The sequence below is a fragment of the Haematobia irritans genome, chromosome 4, assembly GCF_050003625.1.
Source record: "Haematobia irritans isolate KBUSLIRL chromosome 4, ASM5000362v1, whole genome shotgun sequence".
NCBI classification, from domain to species: domain Eukaryota; kingdom Metazoa; phylum Arthropoda; class Insecta; order Diptera; family Muscidae; genus Haematobia; species Haematobia irritans.
In genome coordinates this window covers 224,598,956-224,619,778 of record NC_134400.1, presented here as the reverse complement: position 1 = coordinate 224,619,778, position 20,823 = coordinate 224,598,956, and the positions used below count along the sequence as shown (strand labels likewise).

The following is a 20,823-nucleotide window of genomic DNA, read 5'->3' as shown; positions in this document are numbered from 1 at the left end:
GTTTTTCGCTAACTAAATAAAAAAAATTGTAAAAGCTGTGGATAACATGATTAATTATTAAACTCATAAATAGTATTACTTCGTTTGACCATTTCTTTTAATATAAACATTTTAATGACTTCCTCAAAATCACGTACAACAGTTGTTTGCTCACCCACTTCCACTTCGAAAGGAGAAACATTATCGAGAAGTTATCAGGCCAAAGTTTTGGGCATTACTATATTCGGGGTAGTTGGTCTTGTGGTCTTTATAAAATACGTCTGTACTAAATATTTTGCAGAATTGGAATTAGAACAAAGTCGACTGCAGGAACAGTACACGGAATTTTGAAATTGTTTAATTATTTCTATTGAAACCCATACTCATCATTCACTGACGTAATAAACAGGAAATGGCCAGTCCAAGGACAAGACGAGTTTTGCAAGAACTCAAACCTCAAGATGATAATTCGGTAAGTCAAAGTTGTGATTAATCTTTGTAGATTTGTGTGGCTATTCATTGATGTGCTCTTGAAAGCTTTGATGTTATCATCTGTTCTCACTTTATCTCTTTGTTGTAATGCCTGTACAAGTGTCATCTACGTTGATTGTGTATATCAATGAAGTTTAGGTTACGTTAGGTATAGTGGTGGTAGGCTTCAGGCTAACTTCAGTCTATTGTGATTCCACATTGGTGAACTTCTCTCTTATCACTGAGTACTGGCCGATTCCATGTTAAGCTCAATGACAAGGGAACTATTTTTTATAGCCGAGTCCGAAGCATTGAAACACTCCGAAATGTCACCAGTATTACTGAGAGGGTATGATCCATCGCTGAAAAACTTTTTGGTGTTTGGTCGAATGTGGGATTGAACCCATGACCATATGAATGCAAGGCGGCATGCACCACGGTAACTCCCAATATCAATGAATAATTGCATGAAATCGAAAGACAGAAATTAGATTTAAGTGCAAGTTTTCTATTTCACAACGTATACTAGTTTAGCTTAACAGGTTGGCTGATAACAAAGAAAAACACTTTTTTTTTGTCAAAATTCGTTTTTATTATTCAACATAGTTACCTTCAAGAGCGATACAATGATTATAACGACCTTCCAATTTGTTGATACCATTTTGGTAGTACTCCTTCGGTTTTCCCTGCGAGCATCCTTTTGAGGTCTGAGAACAAGAAAAAGGGAAGCAATTCGAAGCCCAATTCATGAATTTTTGCCATCGTTCTCAATGACTTGTGGCACGGTGCGTTGTCTTGGTGGAACAACACTTTTTTCTTCTTCATATGGGCCGTTTTGCCGCGATTTCGACCTTCAAACGCTCCAACAACGCCATATAATTGTCACTGTTAATGGTTTTTCCCTTCTCAAGATAATCGATAAAAATTATTCCATGCGCATCCCAAAAAACAGAGGCCATTACTTTGCCAGCGGACTTTTGAGACTTTCCACGCTTCGGAGACAGTTCACCGGTCGCTGTCCACTCAGCCGACTGTCGATTGGACTCAGGAGTGTAGTGATGGAGCCATGCTTCATCCATTGTCACATATCGACGGAAAAACTCGGGTGTATTACGAGTTAACAGCTGCAAACACCGCTCAGAATCATTAACACGTTGTTGTTTTTGGTCAAATGTGAGCTCGCGCGGCACCCAAACAAGAGCAAAAAATGAGCTTCCACATATCCAAATATTGATGACATGTTCCTTTGATATCTTTAAGGCCTCTGCTGTCTCGATCAACTTCATTTTACGATCATTCAAAATCATTTTGTCGATTTTTTTGATGTTTTCGTCGGTAACCACCTCTTCCGGGCGTCCACTGCGTTCACCGTCCTCCGTGCTCATTTCACCACGCTTGCATACCAATCAATTATTGTTGATTTCCCTGGGGCAGAGTCCGGAAACTCATTATCAAACCAAGTTTTTGCTTCCACCCTATTTTTCCCTTCAGAAAACAGTATTTTATCAAAACACGAAATTCTTTTTTTTTCCATTTTTTTCACAATAAAAAAAGTTGCTTCACAAAAGACGCTCTATCTCACAAACTAATTGACTTAAAGACGTCAAATTTTGACACGAATCATTTGAATGTTGGTACTATATAAAAATAATATGCATTTAATACTAGCGACGCCATCTATGTGTCAGACCGGGGACTTATCAGCCAACCTGATATGTATTCCTTTTTGTTCTTCAAAATATCGGAAACACAAACACCGCAATAATCATTATATTTCAACTTGTTGTTCAAAAAAGAAGTACCACGTCTCTTATGCTTTTGTGAAAGAATTTTATATTTTATTGTTTTTTTTTTGCTTTGGATTCAAATATTAGTTAAATTAAATACATATTTCCATATTTAAAATTTATTTTCAGAAATGCTTCGAATGTGGTACTCACAATCCTCAATGGGTTTCCGTTACCTATGGCATTTGGATTTGTCTTGAGTGTTCCGGAAAACACCGGGGTCTTGGAGTGCATTTATCATTTGTTCGATCCGTGACAATGGACAAGTGGAAGGATATTGAGTTGGAAAAAATGAAGGTTGGAGGAAATCGTAATGCTCGAGAATTTTTGGAAGATCAAGATGATTGGAACGATCGTGCACCAATTACCCAAAAGTATAATTCCAAAGCTGCAGCTTTATACCGGGATAAAATTACTACTTTAGCACAAGGAAAGTCATGGGATATAAACGAAGCAAAAAAGCGTGTATCATCAACAGGCAGTTCATCAACAGCATCCTCGTTTTCTGCTTCATCAAGCACAGCGAATTGCAATAATTCACATTCCAGAAATAATGGCAATTACCAACAGAGTTCCACAGGAGGGGGAGGCGGTTATCAAAATGGTGGCGGTTATAATGATGATAGCTATCAACAGTTCAATACACAAGAATTTAAAGATCAAAAAGAAGAATTCTTTTCACGTAAACAAATTGAAAACGCTACCAGGCCAGAGTAAGTAAAAAAAGTATGCTTATCTTCGCCAATCAATGACAATTTATACAGAGCAAACAACGTTTAATCTATCTTGTATTGTTTTACTTAGTTATTTCTAATATTTAACATCTCCAGAGTGTAAACGTATCTATAATTGTTCTTTTAAGCTGGTGTCTCAAAGTTGTCGTACAGTGAGCCGCTAGTGCAGATTTTTTATCCTATTCACATAATTGTTTTTTTTTTTTTTATCACGAAATTCGCGGTTTCAATGTCTTCAATGTCAATAATTATATCATCATTTGAATTTCCCTTAAAAATCAATTAATTTTATAAATGTTTCAAGTAAAAAAATTTAGTATCAATAATATAGTTATTGGGAACGGAAAATTTTGTAAATGGTCTGATAACAAATTAATCGGATCCATTTTTGGAAATGTAAAAATATCAATTTTTTTGTAATTGGATTTTCTGGATCTGTTTCAATATTTAAATGCACAAATTAAATTAACGACCATAAAGAGTCCTGGGTTTTAACCCAGTTTCGACTTTTTTCAGTTATGGTTTATTCTCTCTCAGACTGAATAGTCAAGTGTGACTAAAATTCCGTGTTCTCTTACCTAACCTAAAGATTCCGAAAAATATTGGGGACAACAATATGAAAAATCCATTTCTTTAATTAATCCATTACCGCCCTCTCTCCCCATATGAGGACACCTGCTTAAAGTAAAACATCTATGAGCTACCCGTTGTTTTTGTAATTTTAAACACACGTACGACAGCTTTATACTGCATCTGATCTATAAACAAAGACACTTGGTCACATTTGATAAACAAATGTCATATCCAGTGTGTTATAATCTTGTTATTATTCGGATAACTTTCGTAAAATACCTTCAATAGTTTTATATGTACCAAGGATATAAAATCTATAATTCTATAATAAAACGGATAACTTTCGTAAAATACCTTCAATAGTTTTATATGTACCAAGAATATAAAATCTATAATTCTTCGCATGTAATATCTCGATTGTGTTTTGATAAAACTGTTCAGTTTATTGTAATAAAACGTTTCAAATTGTACTACCCGTAATGGAGATTTTTGGAGAATTTATTTTTTTATTTTATTTTAATTTTTTTTGTTTAATCCATTATAATCGAGCCAATATTGGCCATATACGATTATTATATTAAAAAGTGTAATGATATTTAGTTCATTCATAAATTTCATATTACAAAAAAAAAATATACATGTAACAATAATTATTCAATAATCATAAAATATTTTGTTAGTCTATTAAGAAAATACGGTACTATATGGTATGTGACTTTATTGATTGAAGTGGTCCATTAGTTTTCTCCTAAAAAGCGGGTTCGAGAAGTCAAATGCCTTTAAGCAAACCGGAAGAGAGTTCCATAACCTACAAATCCTTACAATAAATGACCGCTCATATATTAACGATGATATTCTCGGCAATATAATTACTTGATTTCGGGTTAACCTGGAAAAACGAAATGATTGAGCAATATCGAGTGGTGACTGGGTGACGATAATACGATTGAAACATAGTAGATTCCTAATCTTAACGAAGTCCTCAAAGGAACATTGTAGGAATTCCTGAGCAAATGGCGAAACATGATCCCTCATCCTGAGGCCGTAAACATATCTAATAATCCTATTAAAAACAACATGCAGCTTCCTCAGAATGCCTAGACCTGTGCCACAGTATACCTCCAAGCAATACAAAATGTGAGACATTAATAAAGAATGCGAAATCCGTACTTTGACGGGTGTAGGTAAATAACAATCAAGGTTGTATAAACCGCGTAAGGCACCGCAGATTTTGGAAGAAATCTTTGATATGTGTTCCTCAAACTTTAAGTCACAGTCAAGGTAGACTCCTAAGCACCTTATACTCTGTACAAATTGTACAAGAACACCAGTAAAGCGAATATCAAGTCGATAAGGAATGGATCCGAAATTGAGAGCTCTGGTCTTATCAGGGTTAATGTGAAGGCGATTGACGGATGCCCACTGGGCCACACGAGACAATGTATTATTAATAATAGCCTCATAAGAGCTCAAGTCAACTCTATCACCTGTAAAGAGTAAATTAATGTCATCCGCGAAAAGATAAATCCTGCAAACATTGGAATCCTCAACCTGGACAATATCATTTACATAAATTAGAAAAAGTAAAGGCCCAAGAATTGAACCTTGAGGAATGCCACTAACACATTCCAAAATACTCGACTGTCTACCTCCCAGACTTACAAATTGTCGCCTTGCTGACAGATACGAAAATATCAACTTAGATGATGTTAGAGAAAACCCAAACTGATGAACAAGTTTATCTACCAACACGTGATGACACACAGTGTCAAAGGCCTTACTCAAATCCAACGCCACCATAGTGGACATTCTATTACTGTTCAAATTTTCCCTTATCTGCTCCGTAAGCGACAATAGTAATGAACAAGAACTACCACCTTCGCGAAAGCCAAAATGCCGATTACTTAACAATCCTTCACCATTCAAGTGACTCAAAATCTGGTCCTTCATGATTATCTCCAATAACTTCGAAAGTGCACACTGAATACTAATGGGCCTGCAGTCTTCTACCGAATTTCCCCCTTTACCTTTTCCAATGGGCGTTACGCGTGCAACCTTCCAGTTATCCGGGTAGATGGATGTAGTGAGGATCATGTTAGCCAAAGCGTGAATATAGGGTTCAATATAATTATAAACAACCTTTAAAAATGTCAATGGTATTAAGTCAGGACCAACTGCATTCGATTTCAAGCGCGTAAAGGCCGTCCTAAGTTCAACAAGGTCAATACATCTAAACGTGAACCCATCATAAGGATATAAATCAAACCTAGGTGTATCCTCAATTGCTGCCGATTGGAGGAAGACAAAGTAACTATTCAAAGCATCCGGGTCGTGTTCTACGGCAGTGCCGTTCCTGTTAGCAAGGCTCTTATTAATAGTAGACCACATCTCCTTAGTAGTAGAGTTCAATAGTTTCTCAGACCAAAACCTTCTCTTATGTCTCCGCAAAACTGACTTAACCTTATTCCTGTATTTGCAGTATACTCTCCAATTAACCGGCGTCCTGTCCTCAATAAAGGCCCTAAAAGACAAATCCCTTAAACGACGCATCTCCTTAACATCAGGATAATTGCAAAAGTTTGTACTCTCCTTAGCCCGAACTCTTTTTACAGGGACCTGGTCATGAAGCCTATTAAGAAGAGTATTAAGAATCTCAAGCTGGTAATTCACATCGTTAGTGTAATAAATCTCATTCCAAGAATCCTGACATAACACACTGTTAACTGCATCGGAATCAATAGATCTGTAGTCCTTATATTCGATCATCTCATTGCGGCCTCGTACAGAAATATCAAAACTAAGGAAAATAAACGCGTGATGAAAAATATAGGGTACACTACACTGACCAGAACATTTTATCATATCATTATTACTAACTAGCGCGAAATCAATCAATGAAGTAGTATTATGAACTTGGTCATAATGCGTAGGCAACATATTATGATAATAGGTAAGATCACAACTACCACACAGTGATCTAATGGAGGCAGACCTTATAACATCAAACATGTTAGTGTTGAAATCACCCAACACTACCATGTTCTCGTGCATACACCTAAGATCACCAAGTAGAACATCCAGCCCATCCAGATTACCATGCGGAGCATATATCACTCCCAACACCACTTTACTGCTATTCCCCCCAATCTCTACAAATAATGCCTCATAACTTAAAGGATCAGAGTGCCTAAATATCTCCTTAGCTACAATTCCATTCCGAATATAAAATGCCACCCCTCCACCTCTCATGGTCAACCGGTCATTCCGTATGACAAAATAATTGTGAATACCAATAGAGCCATCCGAAATGTGTGGCTTAAGCCAAGTCTCCGAAATCGCCACTACATCAAAAAAGGATTCACTTAATAACAACTTAATCTCATCAAATTTAGATGTTCTGTAACTCGGGCTTAAGCTCTGAACATTAATAAGACCAACTTTCAAACAATTACATGACTGGACGCAGAAATTTCTTAATAAATGGTTGTCCCTGACAATAGGACCCAGATTTTCCATCAAGACCAAAAAATAAAATAATTATTATAATTTGAAATTTAACTAACAACTATGTATAATAAAATATAATTAACAATATGTACAATAGAATTACAATATGCAAATAATTTCAACAAACGATGATATTCAATAGTGCAGCTCAACAAATACTGATTAGCAAAAAAATTCATTAGAAAAAGTTTTGAATTCCCTGTCTCAATATCATTAAAAGTTGTGTCACCAGTACACAACTAAAATGATAAGCTTATAGGTAGAATATTTAAAAAGAATTACTAACAAATTCAGACTATCATATTATACCGTAAAATATATTGCTCTACGAGCCTGGAATTTAAAAAAGAATAATTCTGTATTCTGTTTAACATAATTAAACAGAACAGAATTAAAGATCTTTGTGAAATACTCTATTAAATAAGATATTTAATACCTTAACTCAAGTACTACATAATGCGCTTTCTATAGATATCCGCTTCCTGTTTAAAATGTAAGTAGAACTGGTCATATCTGAAAGTTTTCTCATTCCCATCTTCAAAAGTGATTTTGACTTTAGCTACATCCGAATTCAGTATACGAAATTTCTTGAAAGTCTTTGATTTCCGAAGTTTGCGACATATAAACGCAAGTTTGGCAGCTCTCACCGTCAAATGATCATTGAGAAAAATTCTTTTTTGTATATCAGTCGAGGCAATGTCTGTGAGATGCAGTGACCCTTTTTTAAAATAGTTGCTCATGATAAGATCTCTCTTAATAACCGAATTCATTCTCAATAAAACAGAGTGGCCTTTATTTATGAAAAAGCATGAATCGATGTCAGCTTCTACCACATTCACACCAAGAAACTGCATCATTTTCAATACGATATCCATCAAGTTAGGCTGATTCTTCTCCAATCCGTTTATCACAATATCTTTTCGATTCAAACGCTTTTGCAGCATTTCATTTTGATCTTCGAAGATCTCAAACTTTTTAATTGTAGTTGTTTCAATTTTTTCGATTTTGGTTATGCATTCGTTGATGTCATTCCTAAGCTCCTTGACTTGAGAAGCTAATTCAACCTCGACTTTAGCAAGAATTGAATCAAATTTAAGTTGTATATCTTCCATTCCTTTCCGCAACTCATCAAGTATAGCGTCATTGCCCCTTTTAGGACTTCCAAGGCAATTAGGACAACTGTATCCAAGCATGCCTTTGCTTTTAGAGATTACATTAATTTCATCAATAGTTATGCCAGCACAATTTGCATGGAACCATTTAAGACATACGGTACAACAAACACTCGCTTGAGACTTGCAAATATATTTCCCACAAGAAGACAGTGCACACGCATCAGTTGGAGCCATGTTTACAGCAGAAGCAATACAGCATGTAAATAATAAACAGCCCCAATGTGTTATTTTGAGGTTAAGTAAATGATAATTTTAGAGAACTTATTTCAGGCGTAGAACTTGGGGAAAGTCCACTGAATTCCTTTGCATCGAAGTTAAGAAAGCCGTTCTTTGTATTTCACAACTGGTTATAGATCTTTTTCTACTGTCTTTATTGCATATAATCACAATTTGTTTAGCCGGTCACTAATTTGTTTATCTGATCATTACGGTGTTGCCAGATCAATTTCATACTTAATCTGCCCAATGCCCCCACTAAGGACACACTTTTTTCGAAAAAGTGTCAGATTTTTTATTTAAATCTCTTTACTTATTCGTTACAGAGTTAATAAAAACCCATAAAAATCAATTTTTGTCCGGCAGTTTCATTCTGGGCGTTAATTGGTTAAATACGTTTATATATTTTTATTTACAACGTTGTATTAATTTATTTTTTTTTAAATATTATATATTAATTTCAGTAATTTGCCACCTAGTCAAGGAGGCAAATACAGTGGATTTGGATATTCTCGTGAACCACCACCAAAAACACAATCTCAAGAAATCATTGACAATACGTTATCATCGCTAGCTTCGGTAAGATTACAATAAACCTTTCCATTTCAAACTAAACTATTATCAACTTTTATCGAATTTAGGGTTGGAGTTTACTATCGGCCGGAGCATCAAAATTTGCAGTCATTGCTAAAGAGAAAGCAGTTACTACAGCCACCATCGCATCTTCGAAGGTCAGTTTGCAATATATAGTAATGGAATGTGCTAAACACTCCATACGTCACAAATCATTGTAAAAAGAGTAGAATGTAACGGTGGCTGAAGAATTTTTCCTTTGCATTTATTTTTACTTTTTTTTGAGTAGTTTGCTTAATTTAATTTTTGTTTTATTTATTTTTTTGATAATTAGATAAAAGAGGGTGGGATTATAGACTCTGTTACTGATGTTGCATACAAGGTAGGTAAAGTATTTAATAATCTCATAATTTATAGTTATTCAATGGTATGTTATATAATAGTATAATAATCCAAATAGAAAATAGTTTAACCCCCATTTTTGAAGCTTCTTTAGAACAATTCTGCCTAAACATTTTTCTCAACATTTAACAGACAGTTAAATTATCTCAACATTTAACAGACAGTTAAATTATCTCAACATTTAACAGACAGTTAAAGCCTAACGGTCGTAAATTCGACATCAGTTTTTACAATATCAATACTTTCAATAAATTCTCCAAATTGTTGTGAATGCCGGCATATGATATTTGAATACAATAATAGGCCTTGCCTATACCGAATAAGCAACATGTCATTTTAAAAAATTTCTTTCGGACACATAGATAATTGTTACAGGCAAAATTATTAAAGCTAATACCCACAAAATGAATTTGAATGACTGTAAGTGAAATAGACGACACCCACAAATATTTTCATATGAGAAAGTTCTGGGCAAAGCAGTTCCGCGTGAGTTTGAACGAAAACAAAAATTTATTTGAAAAAACTTTAAATCATATAAAAAAATCTTAAAATCAATTACTGATTTAATAGACGTCATACAAAGACTTCACGAACACGATAATGAGGGCATTATCCGCATTTTTATCACAACTAATACACAAAACTTTGAAAGCAGAAACAGACATCATACTACAAAAATAGCTTTATATATAAATATTTAACCAATATAAAAATTAAAAACTACCAATAATAATTCAACAATTGGGCAAAAAAAAATAAATAATGAAAACTTAACTACTTTGAAAAACTGTGAACAACTACTAAAAAACAATGGGCACATTAAATTGATATGTTAAAAACTTATTACTACTTCTATCTTTTGTTCTAGTTTTTTCCTTAAATCAATTTGTAACTATAAAAATTGATACTTGTTCGAAAGAAAATTAAAATTATACGGTGCAATACCATTCATAATTAGCTAAAATGAAAACTTGTTATTATGTGCAAAAAACCCAAAAAAAAAATGTGGTAAAGTGTAATAAACCCGCATTTGTACGTCCATATGTGATAATGGATGAGATATGGATACGTCATTTAACTCCAAAGTCGACAGTTTTTAAGGGGACAGCACCTGCTCCTACATGTGCAAAAATGCAACAGTTGGCTTATAAGGTTATGGGTTTTGGGAAGCGTATGTAATAATTTCGTTGACTACTTTGGGAAAGAAGAGATCTTCAACAATCACCAAAATTGGTCGCATTTCAAAAACAAGAACGTTTCAGAATAATGCATTGTTACAAGTCAGCGAAAACGGTGTTAAAAATCTCAGTACATTTTGGAACTAATGTTATCGAAGTCTACATTGTACTTCACGAAGTCTACAATTTTTTTAAACTTTATTATTATTTGTAAATGATTCGTAAACATGTTTTTTAATTTATATTTTGTTTAAAATATCTACATCAAATTGGAAGCCTATTTAAATAGCAAGTTTTTGTATATTGTACGAGTTAATTAATATATAAAAATCGTCTTCTAGGTGACAGATATTGGCAAACGTGGTTGGAATAACTTAGCTGGAAGCAATTTTACATCACCACAAAGCGAACATGCTGGTGGTTACAGCGATTTCAATCAAGATAATTCCTACCAACGTTCCCATTCTGTGGGTGGTAACTTGTCCTCGGGCATGGGTCAACATTCGAACACCAATGACACTGATTGGGGATGGCAAAACAGTCCCCAAAAAACAATTCCATCATCGAAATCGTATAACAATCAATTTAAAAATACGCCTAACGTTAATGATGACGATGACTGGTCTGGATTCGATAGCTATCCCGATTCTTATCAAAATGCAACAACACATTCAACGTCGACGAACAGAAATATGAAATTATCGTCATCAGCGGCCACTTCGCAAAAGTTAAGTGAAGGTTTCGATAGCTTGGATGTTAAGAGCGCAAAACCAAAAACTCCATCGTCCAATAATAAATCTGCTGAAGATGATGCCTGGAATTTACTGATGAATTAATCGAAATATACACGACGATATCTGATTTGGATTTGTTTATTTATTTCGTTTATATTTTTTCTTGTTTTATATCAACTGAAATGTTTGCGATTTACATTCTTCGTTTCTAATCTAATTCTTCCTTCTAATTTTTGACGTTCTGATTATTATTTTATTTTGTAATATTGCTAGCAAATTTTTATAAACATGTAATTTTTCTTTATTCATCGTAAATATATATAAATATATGAATGTAATTACTTGAATAGGAGCTAACCATTTTCATCTAGGGATATTGTCAAAAAACAACATATTAGTTACTTGGATTTTTACAAATGCTGTTATATACCAAACCATGGAGAAAGAACTTGCCACAAATGTAAAATATACACCCAAAGAAATTTGTTAGCAGGAACAGCAGAAAAGTCGGCTAAAACAGCAGAAAGGGAAAGCAGTCACTGTTTACTGAAATAACAAACATTGTCTGCTATTTTTTAAGTTCGATTATTCTAAAACATGTTTTAATTTGGCTGAAACAAATAAAAATGTCAACTTAAGAGCTATCCTAACACTATTAAAACAATGTTTTATGAATATCTATAGTATTTGCCCAAAAATCTGAATATTTATAAAATTTAGGAGCTTGTAAGTATATTACAGTGTAATAATATACCAAAAACTACTTTTGGTTCTTAAATATGCTTTGGGGAAAAATTTATAACCTAAAAATTTTATAATTTGGTGTTTGTTAGACCCTGAAGTACAAAAATATAACAGCAGACATCGACTGCTGTTTTTAGCAGAATTTTCTATGAGTGTACTGTGACAAATATAACAATGCATTTCTTTTGGGTAGTGGAAGAATTGCCACTACTGGTGTATACTAGAGGTGTGCACGTGTAAAACTTACCCACGCACGATATTGTTTGGTGGGACTCACGCACACTCACGAAAAGTAAATTTGAGCTCACCCACAAAAATGTCGTGACTCGCGAAAAAATATCGTGACTCACAATGATTATTTTCGTCAGCTTATTTTTCCGAAATACGCTCACGCACGATATTTGGTTTGTTAATCACATTCACCACCATCAGCGTGAGTCACGACTTTGTCGTCGAGCATAATTTTATGTGTGCCTAACACGTGGGATTTATCTCAAAAAGTTGGATAGTGACATCCCTGATTTTATATTTTTAATTATGGGTCTCGCCATTACGTTGAAAACACCCAAAGACAGTATCTAAATTGTGTCCAAGTAACGCCATAAAGGTAATAACAATGTTCTCAGCGATTATTTCTAGAGTGTCTTCAAATAATTTAAAAGAAGCTATTATTTACCCTTGGTCTCTGCCAGCATTTCAAAGTTCCATTTCATCCTCATCGCTACCACAGACTCGTAAATGATACTACAACATTGGCCAACTGTGATGGGGGAAGCCTATCAAAAAGTACAAAATGTACATGAAAGTTTTTTGCCATCACTATTATTACGCAACTAGCTTGCTATAATTTATTTAAATAAAAACGAAAATAAACCCAATAAACACAAGATGAGCGTTTTTCAAATGCAACAACTTTTCAGTTTGAGGGTAAATATAATTTTCAACATAAATTCAACTTGACTTGAAATAGCTCATCTTCAATACATCTTCAAATTGTTTGCGAATTACTTCCGATTTGCCAAAATGTTGACGAAATCTTTGAAAAGGTGTTGAAGATAATATGAGAAAACTTTGACAAAACACTACCCTAAAATGCAACGAAAAAACTATGTGGTTTTCAATACTTATTTGTGCAACGAAGTTCGTGGTCAATTGCAAGAAATAAAAAAAATGGAAAATTTTAGACAAATAACCAAATAGTTTATAAAAATACGTAAGTGGAAATAATAAATGAAATAAAACTTTAAGGAAGTCACTAAATGTATATCTCTTTGCAGAAAACTAAAATTATGGATTCTACGTTCTTGAAAACATTAAAACGCTGACCGATGAAAAAATGGTGGACAATTAACTGGAACTGCTTTAAATAGTTTATAATAATTGGTACGTCAATATGAAAAATTAAATCAACAAAAATTTAAATCTCTTTGCAGAAAACTAAAATCTTTGGATGCAACATTCTTGCAAACATTAAGAAGCTGACCAATGAAAAATGAGTGGCTTATCGACAAGAAAAAGTTTCGAGAAATATTACAAATGCAACCAATTAAAATTGTTAAAAACAACAAATTGTTGAAATCAACAACTTCTGGATGAAAATGTGCATCACATCGTCAGTTTAATTCATATGTTATTATCAGTTTAAAATGGATATTTTGTGAATTCGTTCTGCTGGAAATCAATTCTAACACGCGGTCCAGTACGTTCCTAATTTCAAATTGCCCGCATGTTAATAAATTTTAATGCTGTGTTACTAATAATGTTTAAGATATAGAATTTTGGCTTTGACTTTCAAATTGAAGTGGGGATATCATTCATACAAATTTAGGTTGAAAAGTATTTGCAACGATGTTAATTTTGAATTTGACTCGCATCGAAAATTGTTTGACAAATTATTGAGTAGCGATGCATTTCAATTTGAGGATAACACTTGAGATATTATTGCTAATGTGTTGAATTTCACTGTTGAGGGTAATGTCTGTTTTTTGTTGAGAACGCGATTTTCTCAACAATTTCCCAACTTGAATATTACCCTAATACTTTGAAAAAATGTTTGAAAAATTGTTGAAATTTAGCATTTTTCAAACGTTTGTGTTTATTGGGAAGTGCTAAAAAACATAGTTATTACGCTTAAAAATTTGAAAGGTATGTGGTGAACAATTTTCGACTTTCCATAGGGTGATTGTTTTTTCAGATATTTTTCCAGACACGCTGCCTCCATCGAGAATAAAAAAAAAAACGGCTGATAGACGCTGCAACATGTAACTTGCTACATGTAAATCAACATCATTCTTTTATTAATGAAAAATGTTATGTTAAATGTGATGAGATAAACGGAAAAATCCCTGCCAGCATTTCAAAGTTCCATTTCATCCTCATCGCTACCACAGACTCGTAAGTGACACTGCAACAATCGCCAACTGTGATAGTATTTTGCCATCACTATTCGCATGAAAGTATTTTGCCATCACTATTGTTACAAGAGCCATTTTATATTTTGTGAAACACCAAGGACAACTAACTTCTTATAATTAATTTAAATAAAAACGATAATGGAGTGCTGAAAACATAGTTATTTCGCTTAAAATTGTGAAAGTTATATTAGTAAACAATTTATGACTTTCCAAATGGAATAAAGTGATAGTTTTTCAAATATTTTTCCAGACACGCTGCCTCCATTGGGAATAGAAGCACCGGCTGATAGACGCTACAACATGTAAATTGCAACTTGTAAATCAACATCAATCTTTTATTAATGCATAAAAATATGTTAAATGTGATAGTCGTATAAATGTTATATTTATGAGAATTTATACATGTTTAATAAAATTAATAAACATCTAAACAATCGTGTTTTACTTGACCACAATGATTCTTTTACAACTATCTTATTATTGGCGTTATTCTAAATGTATCCAGAAGGGCACCTAATAATTGCACTCATGCGATACTTTTTTGTAGTAACTTGGCGTGGTACAACTTATCAATAGTGACGGCGCTTTTCCGAGGAGTTTTGGATATCGTATACGACTGTTTTCGACGTAGTGGGGATTCTCAGAAGCGCCCCAAATTCAAAAAATGTTGACAGGGATGTTATGTTTATAAAGGTAGAATTACACACCATGCGTTCAATGCGTACAATGCGTCCGATAATGAAGAGTTGAAATTTCTCTTTGAAATCAAAAGCTCGAATATTCTGCCGCAAACTTAACTTTTCAATACAACATGTAAACAAATCAAGAAACGAAAAACAATTTAAAATATTGACGAGAAATTATTGATTGAATTTAAAATACATAAAGTCCTATACTTTGAAAAGTGTGTGGAATACAAAAACATAACAAAAAGCCCAAAGGCAAGGAATGTAATCAGCAAATTCATTGGTACTCCGAATTTATAAATGTTTAATCAAATTAATAAACATCTACACAATCGTGTTTTACTTGACCACGATAATTCTTTCACAACTACCTTAAAATGTACTTTTTTGATAGTTTGAAGGGGCTCTTATTGGCGTCGTTCTAAATTGATCTAAAAAGAACCTAATAATTGCACTGATGATAAACTTTTTTGTAGAAACTTGGCGTGGTAAAACTTCTCAATAGTGACGGCGTTTTTCCGATTGTTATCAACTTGGTGGGGATTCTCAGTAGTGCCGTCAAATTCAAAAAAAAATTCAAAGGCTTGGTTATTTTCACAATAAATATAAATAAATAAATAAAAAAATAAATGTTGGCAAGGCATGGATTTAAGCAATAATCGTCCTACTACCCATTTTTTTAATTTCACGGCACTTCTGAAAGTCTCCGCCAAATCGAAAACAGTCGCAAACTCATCGGGAAAGCGCCTCCACTATTGAGAAATGGTACCTCGGGCGGAATGGTAGCGGGGGAGATAACATCGAACTTTCAAATGCCGGCAGGGTAGTCGCATTGTACCAGCAATCCCAAAAACGCTTTCTGGCAAGGTAGCCATACTTCTAATAGAGAGATGCCACACCGTATAAAAAGATGATGAGACGTGTCAAACTGAAAGCCGTGGCATGGAGAAAAAAGAAACACAGCGTAGATTTTATTAAAATTGGTTTAAATTCTGCGTACATGCATGTATATATTAAATACATTTCAAATACAGTATATATGCACTAGTTGCTAGTTGGAAATTTTACACATACGTGTTTACGTGCTCAACAAGTAACCAACAAACCTATCCATAAACCATACATCAATGGCTGGACAGAAATTTCAATATGATGAGAGTGGTGGGACATTTTATTATTTCTTATTATCATTTCTGGCACTAGTTTTAATACCCACCACGATATACTATTGGCCACGAAAAAAGAAAGAAGGTAAGTACCTGACAATGCAAAAAAAATCTCAGACTTATCTTTTTTTGGAAGTACATAGGTTAATTGCACAAATATGGCATCTGAATAAAGTTTTCACTCCTAATTTTAGTTTATGATGAAACACACACAAATATACATTTTTATTGCGGTTACGATCCATCATTCTATGTGTTCTGTTCATCATTCAGCAGAACGATGGTGAAAGCGCCTTTCCAAAGTTGGAGAATGTACTAGTTTATAGTATATGTGTGGAGTTTTCAGTTGTAGATCACTTCGCAAAAAACTCAACGAAGACCAAACATTTGTAGTAAAATAGAGGTAATCCTCGTTTGATATGCCGTCCTCTATGCGAAAAAGTTTAATAATAAATACCTGGGAGACAGTTGTTTTTTGAATAAACAAATGTCTACTGGCAGGTGAATTTTGCAACATAATTTTTTTTTAAGAAAACATTTCAGTTGCCGTGTTGTGTTAGGCTTATCAGTTATTATTAGTACCAAGTTCTCATATATTAAATGTTACTTCACCAATATTGGTTTTGTTTATTCAGCCGTTTATTAAAATAGCATAAGCTCTAACTATTACTAATCTAATCCACGTGTTTTTATAACTTGTAGATCCAGAAAAGCTTAAGGAAGATTGTCAATGTCCAGATTGTATCAAGAAAAAAGCAATTTTGGCATCTGCTGAACCATACCGAGCTGTAAAACATGCTTCCATTCGCATTGGGTTAGTCCTAGGTTGGGCACTTTTGATATATTTGGCGTATCGTGTTTCGCAATTCGACTATGAGATGGCGAGTTTCGATCCTTTTGAAATCTTAAAAATTGAACCAACCGCATCGAAAGCCGAGATAAAGAAAGCATATCACAAATTATCCCTTGTTTTGCATCCTGACAAAGAAACTGGCGATGAGAAGGCTTTTATGATGCTCTCGAAAGCTTACCAAGCATTAACCGACGAAGTGGCTAAAGGAAATTACGAAAAGTATGGTAATCCAGATGGTCCAGGAGCTATGTCTTTTGGAATAGCGTTGCCATCGTGGATTGTTGAAAAAGAGAACTCTGTTTGGGTCTTGGGTTTGTATGGACTTATCTTCATGGTTGCCTTACCCTCGGTTGTGGGTATGTGGTGGTACCGCTCAATACGTTACTCTGGTGATAAAGTGCTATTGGACACAACACAAATGTATTTCTATTTCATCCATAAGACTCCACATATGCTGTTAAAGAGAGCACTAATGGTGCTGGCTGCAAGTTTGGAATTTGATAAGCGCCACAACTCTCAAGTGGTTGAACGTCAGTCGGATAATGAAGAAGTTCCAGCGGTAAGTTAATTTTTCTAGTATATGAAGCTTTTTACTGCGATTTTCAAACTCTGTAAACTATAGAGTTTTGCCCAAAATTACGTGGTAGTAAGAAAAGTACCTAATAAATCCGGTAAATTTTAGTTACTAATAATTGTAACCCATCCTATACAATTGCCAACTTGGGAATTGTACCATGGTTATGAATGATTCTTATAGGCACGATTACGTTCAAGTATCATTTAGAGAAACGGTAAACTATTGAATCAAAAAGGCTTGCTTTGTCCTTCCGTAGTTTGATTCGTTACAACGTTCACATGAACATAACTGATGCAAAATTTTGCAACACTTTCTAGCACATTTGTTGCGATAGTTTTAACAATGAATTTCAACAATAAATAACACAAGCATTTTCCCCAAATCATTTACAGCTTATTCGCCAACTACCCAATCTAAATGAGAAATGCAAAGAACATCCTCTATGCCGCATGTACTCGATAAAGGCTAGAGCAATATTGCATGCACACTTATCACGTCTGCCTCTAAATCCCGAGACACTGGAAAAAGATCGACAGTTCATTGTAAAAAAATGTCCTTATTTGGTACAAGAAATGGTATCATGTGTACATCAGTTGGTGATGTTAGCGTATGCTAGACGCGTACCACGTTTACCCAGTATTGAAACTATAGAGAACTGCATGAAAATGTCACCCATGATAATACAAGCTCTATGGGAATTCAAATCACCATTGTTACAATTGCCTCATGTTACGGACGACCATCTGTACTTCATGAACAAAAAGAGACACGTGAAGAATTTGCAGCAGTTTGCTCAACTGGCACCGGAGGAGAGTAGACAACTACTGAAAAGCTTGTCCGACTTCGAATACGAGAACGTGATGAAAGTGCTGGGGAAAATGCCTTCCATTGATTTTTCCATACGTTGCGAGGTCATAGACGATGAAAATACCAACGTTGTTACAGCGGGTGCTATTGTTACCGTAACAGTTACACTCGTCCGTAAAGATATGAATACATTATTTGGGGATTCAAAGGTGCCCCAAAAACAAGGCATTAAGTAAGTTTCTCCCTCATTTTGCCATTTCTTAACATTTAAATTTTTTTCTATTTAGGGACGATGATCAAAATGAAGGTGCCGAAGAAGAGGAGGCTGCTTCCGCAGCGCCTGTTAAAAAATCGTCTGCTTGGGCTAAACCTCGTAAAGGCAAAGGTGGCAAGGGAGGCAAAAAAGCACCTGCCAATCAAAAGAAAAAAGCCCCACCTCCAGCGAAATCATCAGCAGCAACGGTAAATGCTGAAACGCAACAACAGGATTCCAAAAATGATTCTGAAGGCGATTCCGAAGCGGATAGCGATATCGAAGATAAAGAATCGGTTTCCGATAGTGATGAAGAAAATGAGAAACAAACCAAGAATTCCTCTTTGGATGACGATGACGACGAGGAGTGGGAAAGATTACAAGCAAAATTAAACAAGCGGGAAAAGCTTGAAGGCAAATCACGCATATCGCACACTGTGCACTGTCCCTACTTCCCTGAAGAAAAACAGGAATACTGGTGGACTTATATCTGTGATCGTAAATCACGCACTCTACTGACAGCACCTTATCATGTCACAAATTTAGTGGAGAGAGAAGAAATTCAATTGAAATTTACAGCCCCTCGTTGGCCAGGAGTTTATACGTTTACCGTGTGCTTGCGTTCAGGTATGTCTTTCATTGATTTGAACACTCAAAGAGTACTATCTGACTACTATATGATCAATTGAATTTTAGATTCATATCTTGGTATGGATCAGCAGCAAGAACTGAAATTGGATGTGAAGAAAGCTCCCGCACCTCCCACAGATCATCCCCAATGGGATCTTAGTGAATCAGAGCACGAAAATAACGATCAGCCTGAAAATCTAAGTGACTACACGACCGATACTTCAGACGAAGAAGATTCAGAGTAAACTACGAATTCCCGTTAACCCCACGTGTATACCACCAATTCACCATCCTTTCACCATAAAAAAACATTCAAAATCCTCCCTCCTATTATAACTAATAATAAAATATTTTTTTTATATGTAGAAAAACATGATTACATCATAATGCTAGGGGATATATGTGAAGGAAACTTTCCATATTTATAATTCCATAATCTTTCTTTTTGGAGAAATGTCTACATGATCTAGACATTTGTTTGTTTTTATCCTTTTTTTTTTCTTTGACATGACAAAACCAGTGGGATATAAATTGAAGATCTGCATCCTACAGTTTCCGAAGATGCGAAAACATTTAATAAGTGTGTTGAGTTATAGTTAAAATCAAATAAGCATTTTTACTAGTTTTGTAATAAAGAAATAATTTTATTATTAATTAAAAAATGAAAAAAGTGTATTTATAAATGTGTATTTATTTTTTAATTTGCGTTAAATAGAAAATGTCCAGCGGTATGCCTACATCGATGTATTTGCCTATTTAGCTTTTCACCATCAGTTGTTGGCTGCCTTTTGCTCGTTTTCAATAAACACGTCCACTATGTTTTGTTTTGAGTCATCTTTCTTGGTGTTTTTTTCACCAGCTAGATTTTGTCCCTGATGTGAAAGTACAAGAGTGGTAAATAGTTAAAATTGGTTACTATCAATCAATTGTTTAAATAATGATTATATTTATATGTTAATCCATACAAGAATAGTTCTATTTTCTTATGTATTGGATATGCGGGACGATTTATTTACATTAGAATATCCCTTGCTTGATAGTATATTGTTTCCCCCAGTTTACACGAAGCTCCATTAGTTAACGTTCTCCAAAAAATTTGGAAGTCGTGCTTTAAAAGCAATTACAATTACAATTAACTACACAGGAAATTCTTTTAATTCAACTTATTACTCGTACGAAAGAGAGTAAAAATTAATAAAAAGATACAAATTATTTAAATTTTATCGAACAAAATGCTAAATACATTCTATAAAAACTGCGAATTTTTGAAAACATTTGAGGTTGGACCTTTCAGAAAAGCATTAAAATGCAATAAAAATCATAAAAAATATATAAAAATTATTTATTTGGCAAAATTTCACAAA

At 34.2% G+C, this 20,823-nt stretch overlaps 2 protein-coding genes across 3 annotated transcripts; both read left to right on the top strand.

Moving 5' to 3' along the window:
* Window positions 1-11,676, top strand: ArfGAP1 (ADP-ribosylation factor GTPase-activating protein 1). 2 transcript variants are annotated; one of them, XM_075308436.1, is made up of 6 exons: window positions 1-451; window positions 2,367-2,950; window positions 8,907-9,021; window positions 9,084-9,173; window positions 9,350-9,397; window positions 10,937-11,676. In XM_075308436.1, exons 1-6 carry the CDS (start codon window positions 392-394, stop codon window positions 11,429-11,431), a joined length of 1,392 nt encoding a protein of 463 aa, XP_075164551.1. In that variant the 5' UTR covers window positions 1-391; the 3' UTR covers window positions 11,432-11,676. The 2 variants fall into 2 exon arrangements, with proteins under 2 accessions (XP_075164551.1, XP_075164552.1); XM_075308437.1 differs by lacking the exon at window positions 9,350-9,397.
* A 4,414-nt stretch (window positions 11,677-16,090) lies between these two features.
* On the top strand, window positions 16,091-20,134 carry Sec63 (translocation protein Sec63). The gene is made up of 5 exons (XM_075308067.1): window positions 16,091-16,424; window positions 17,042-17,751; window positions 18,162-18,808; window positions 18,864-19,456; window positions 19,526-20,134. Exons 1-5 carry the CDS (start codon window positions 16,301-16,303, stop codon window positions 19,702-19,704), a joined length of 2,253 nt encoding a protein of 750 aa, XP_075164182.1. The 5' UTR covers window positions 16,091-16,300; the 3' UTR covers window positions 19,705-20,134.
* The last annotated feature ends 689 nt before the right edge of the window (window positions 20,135-20,823 follow it).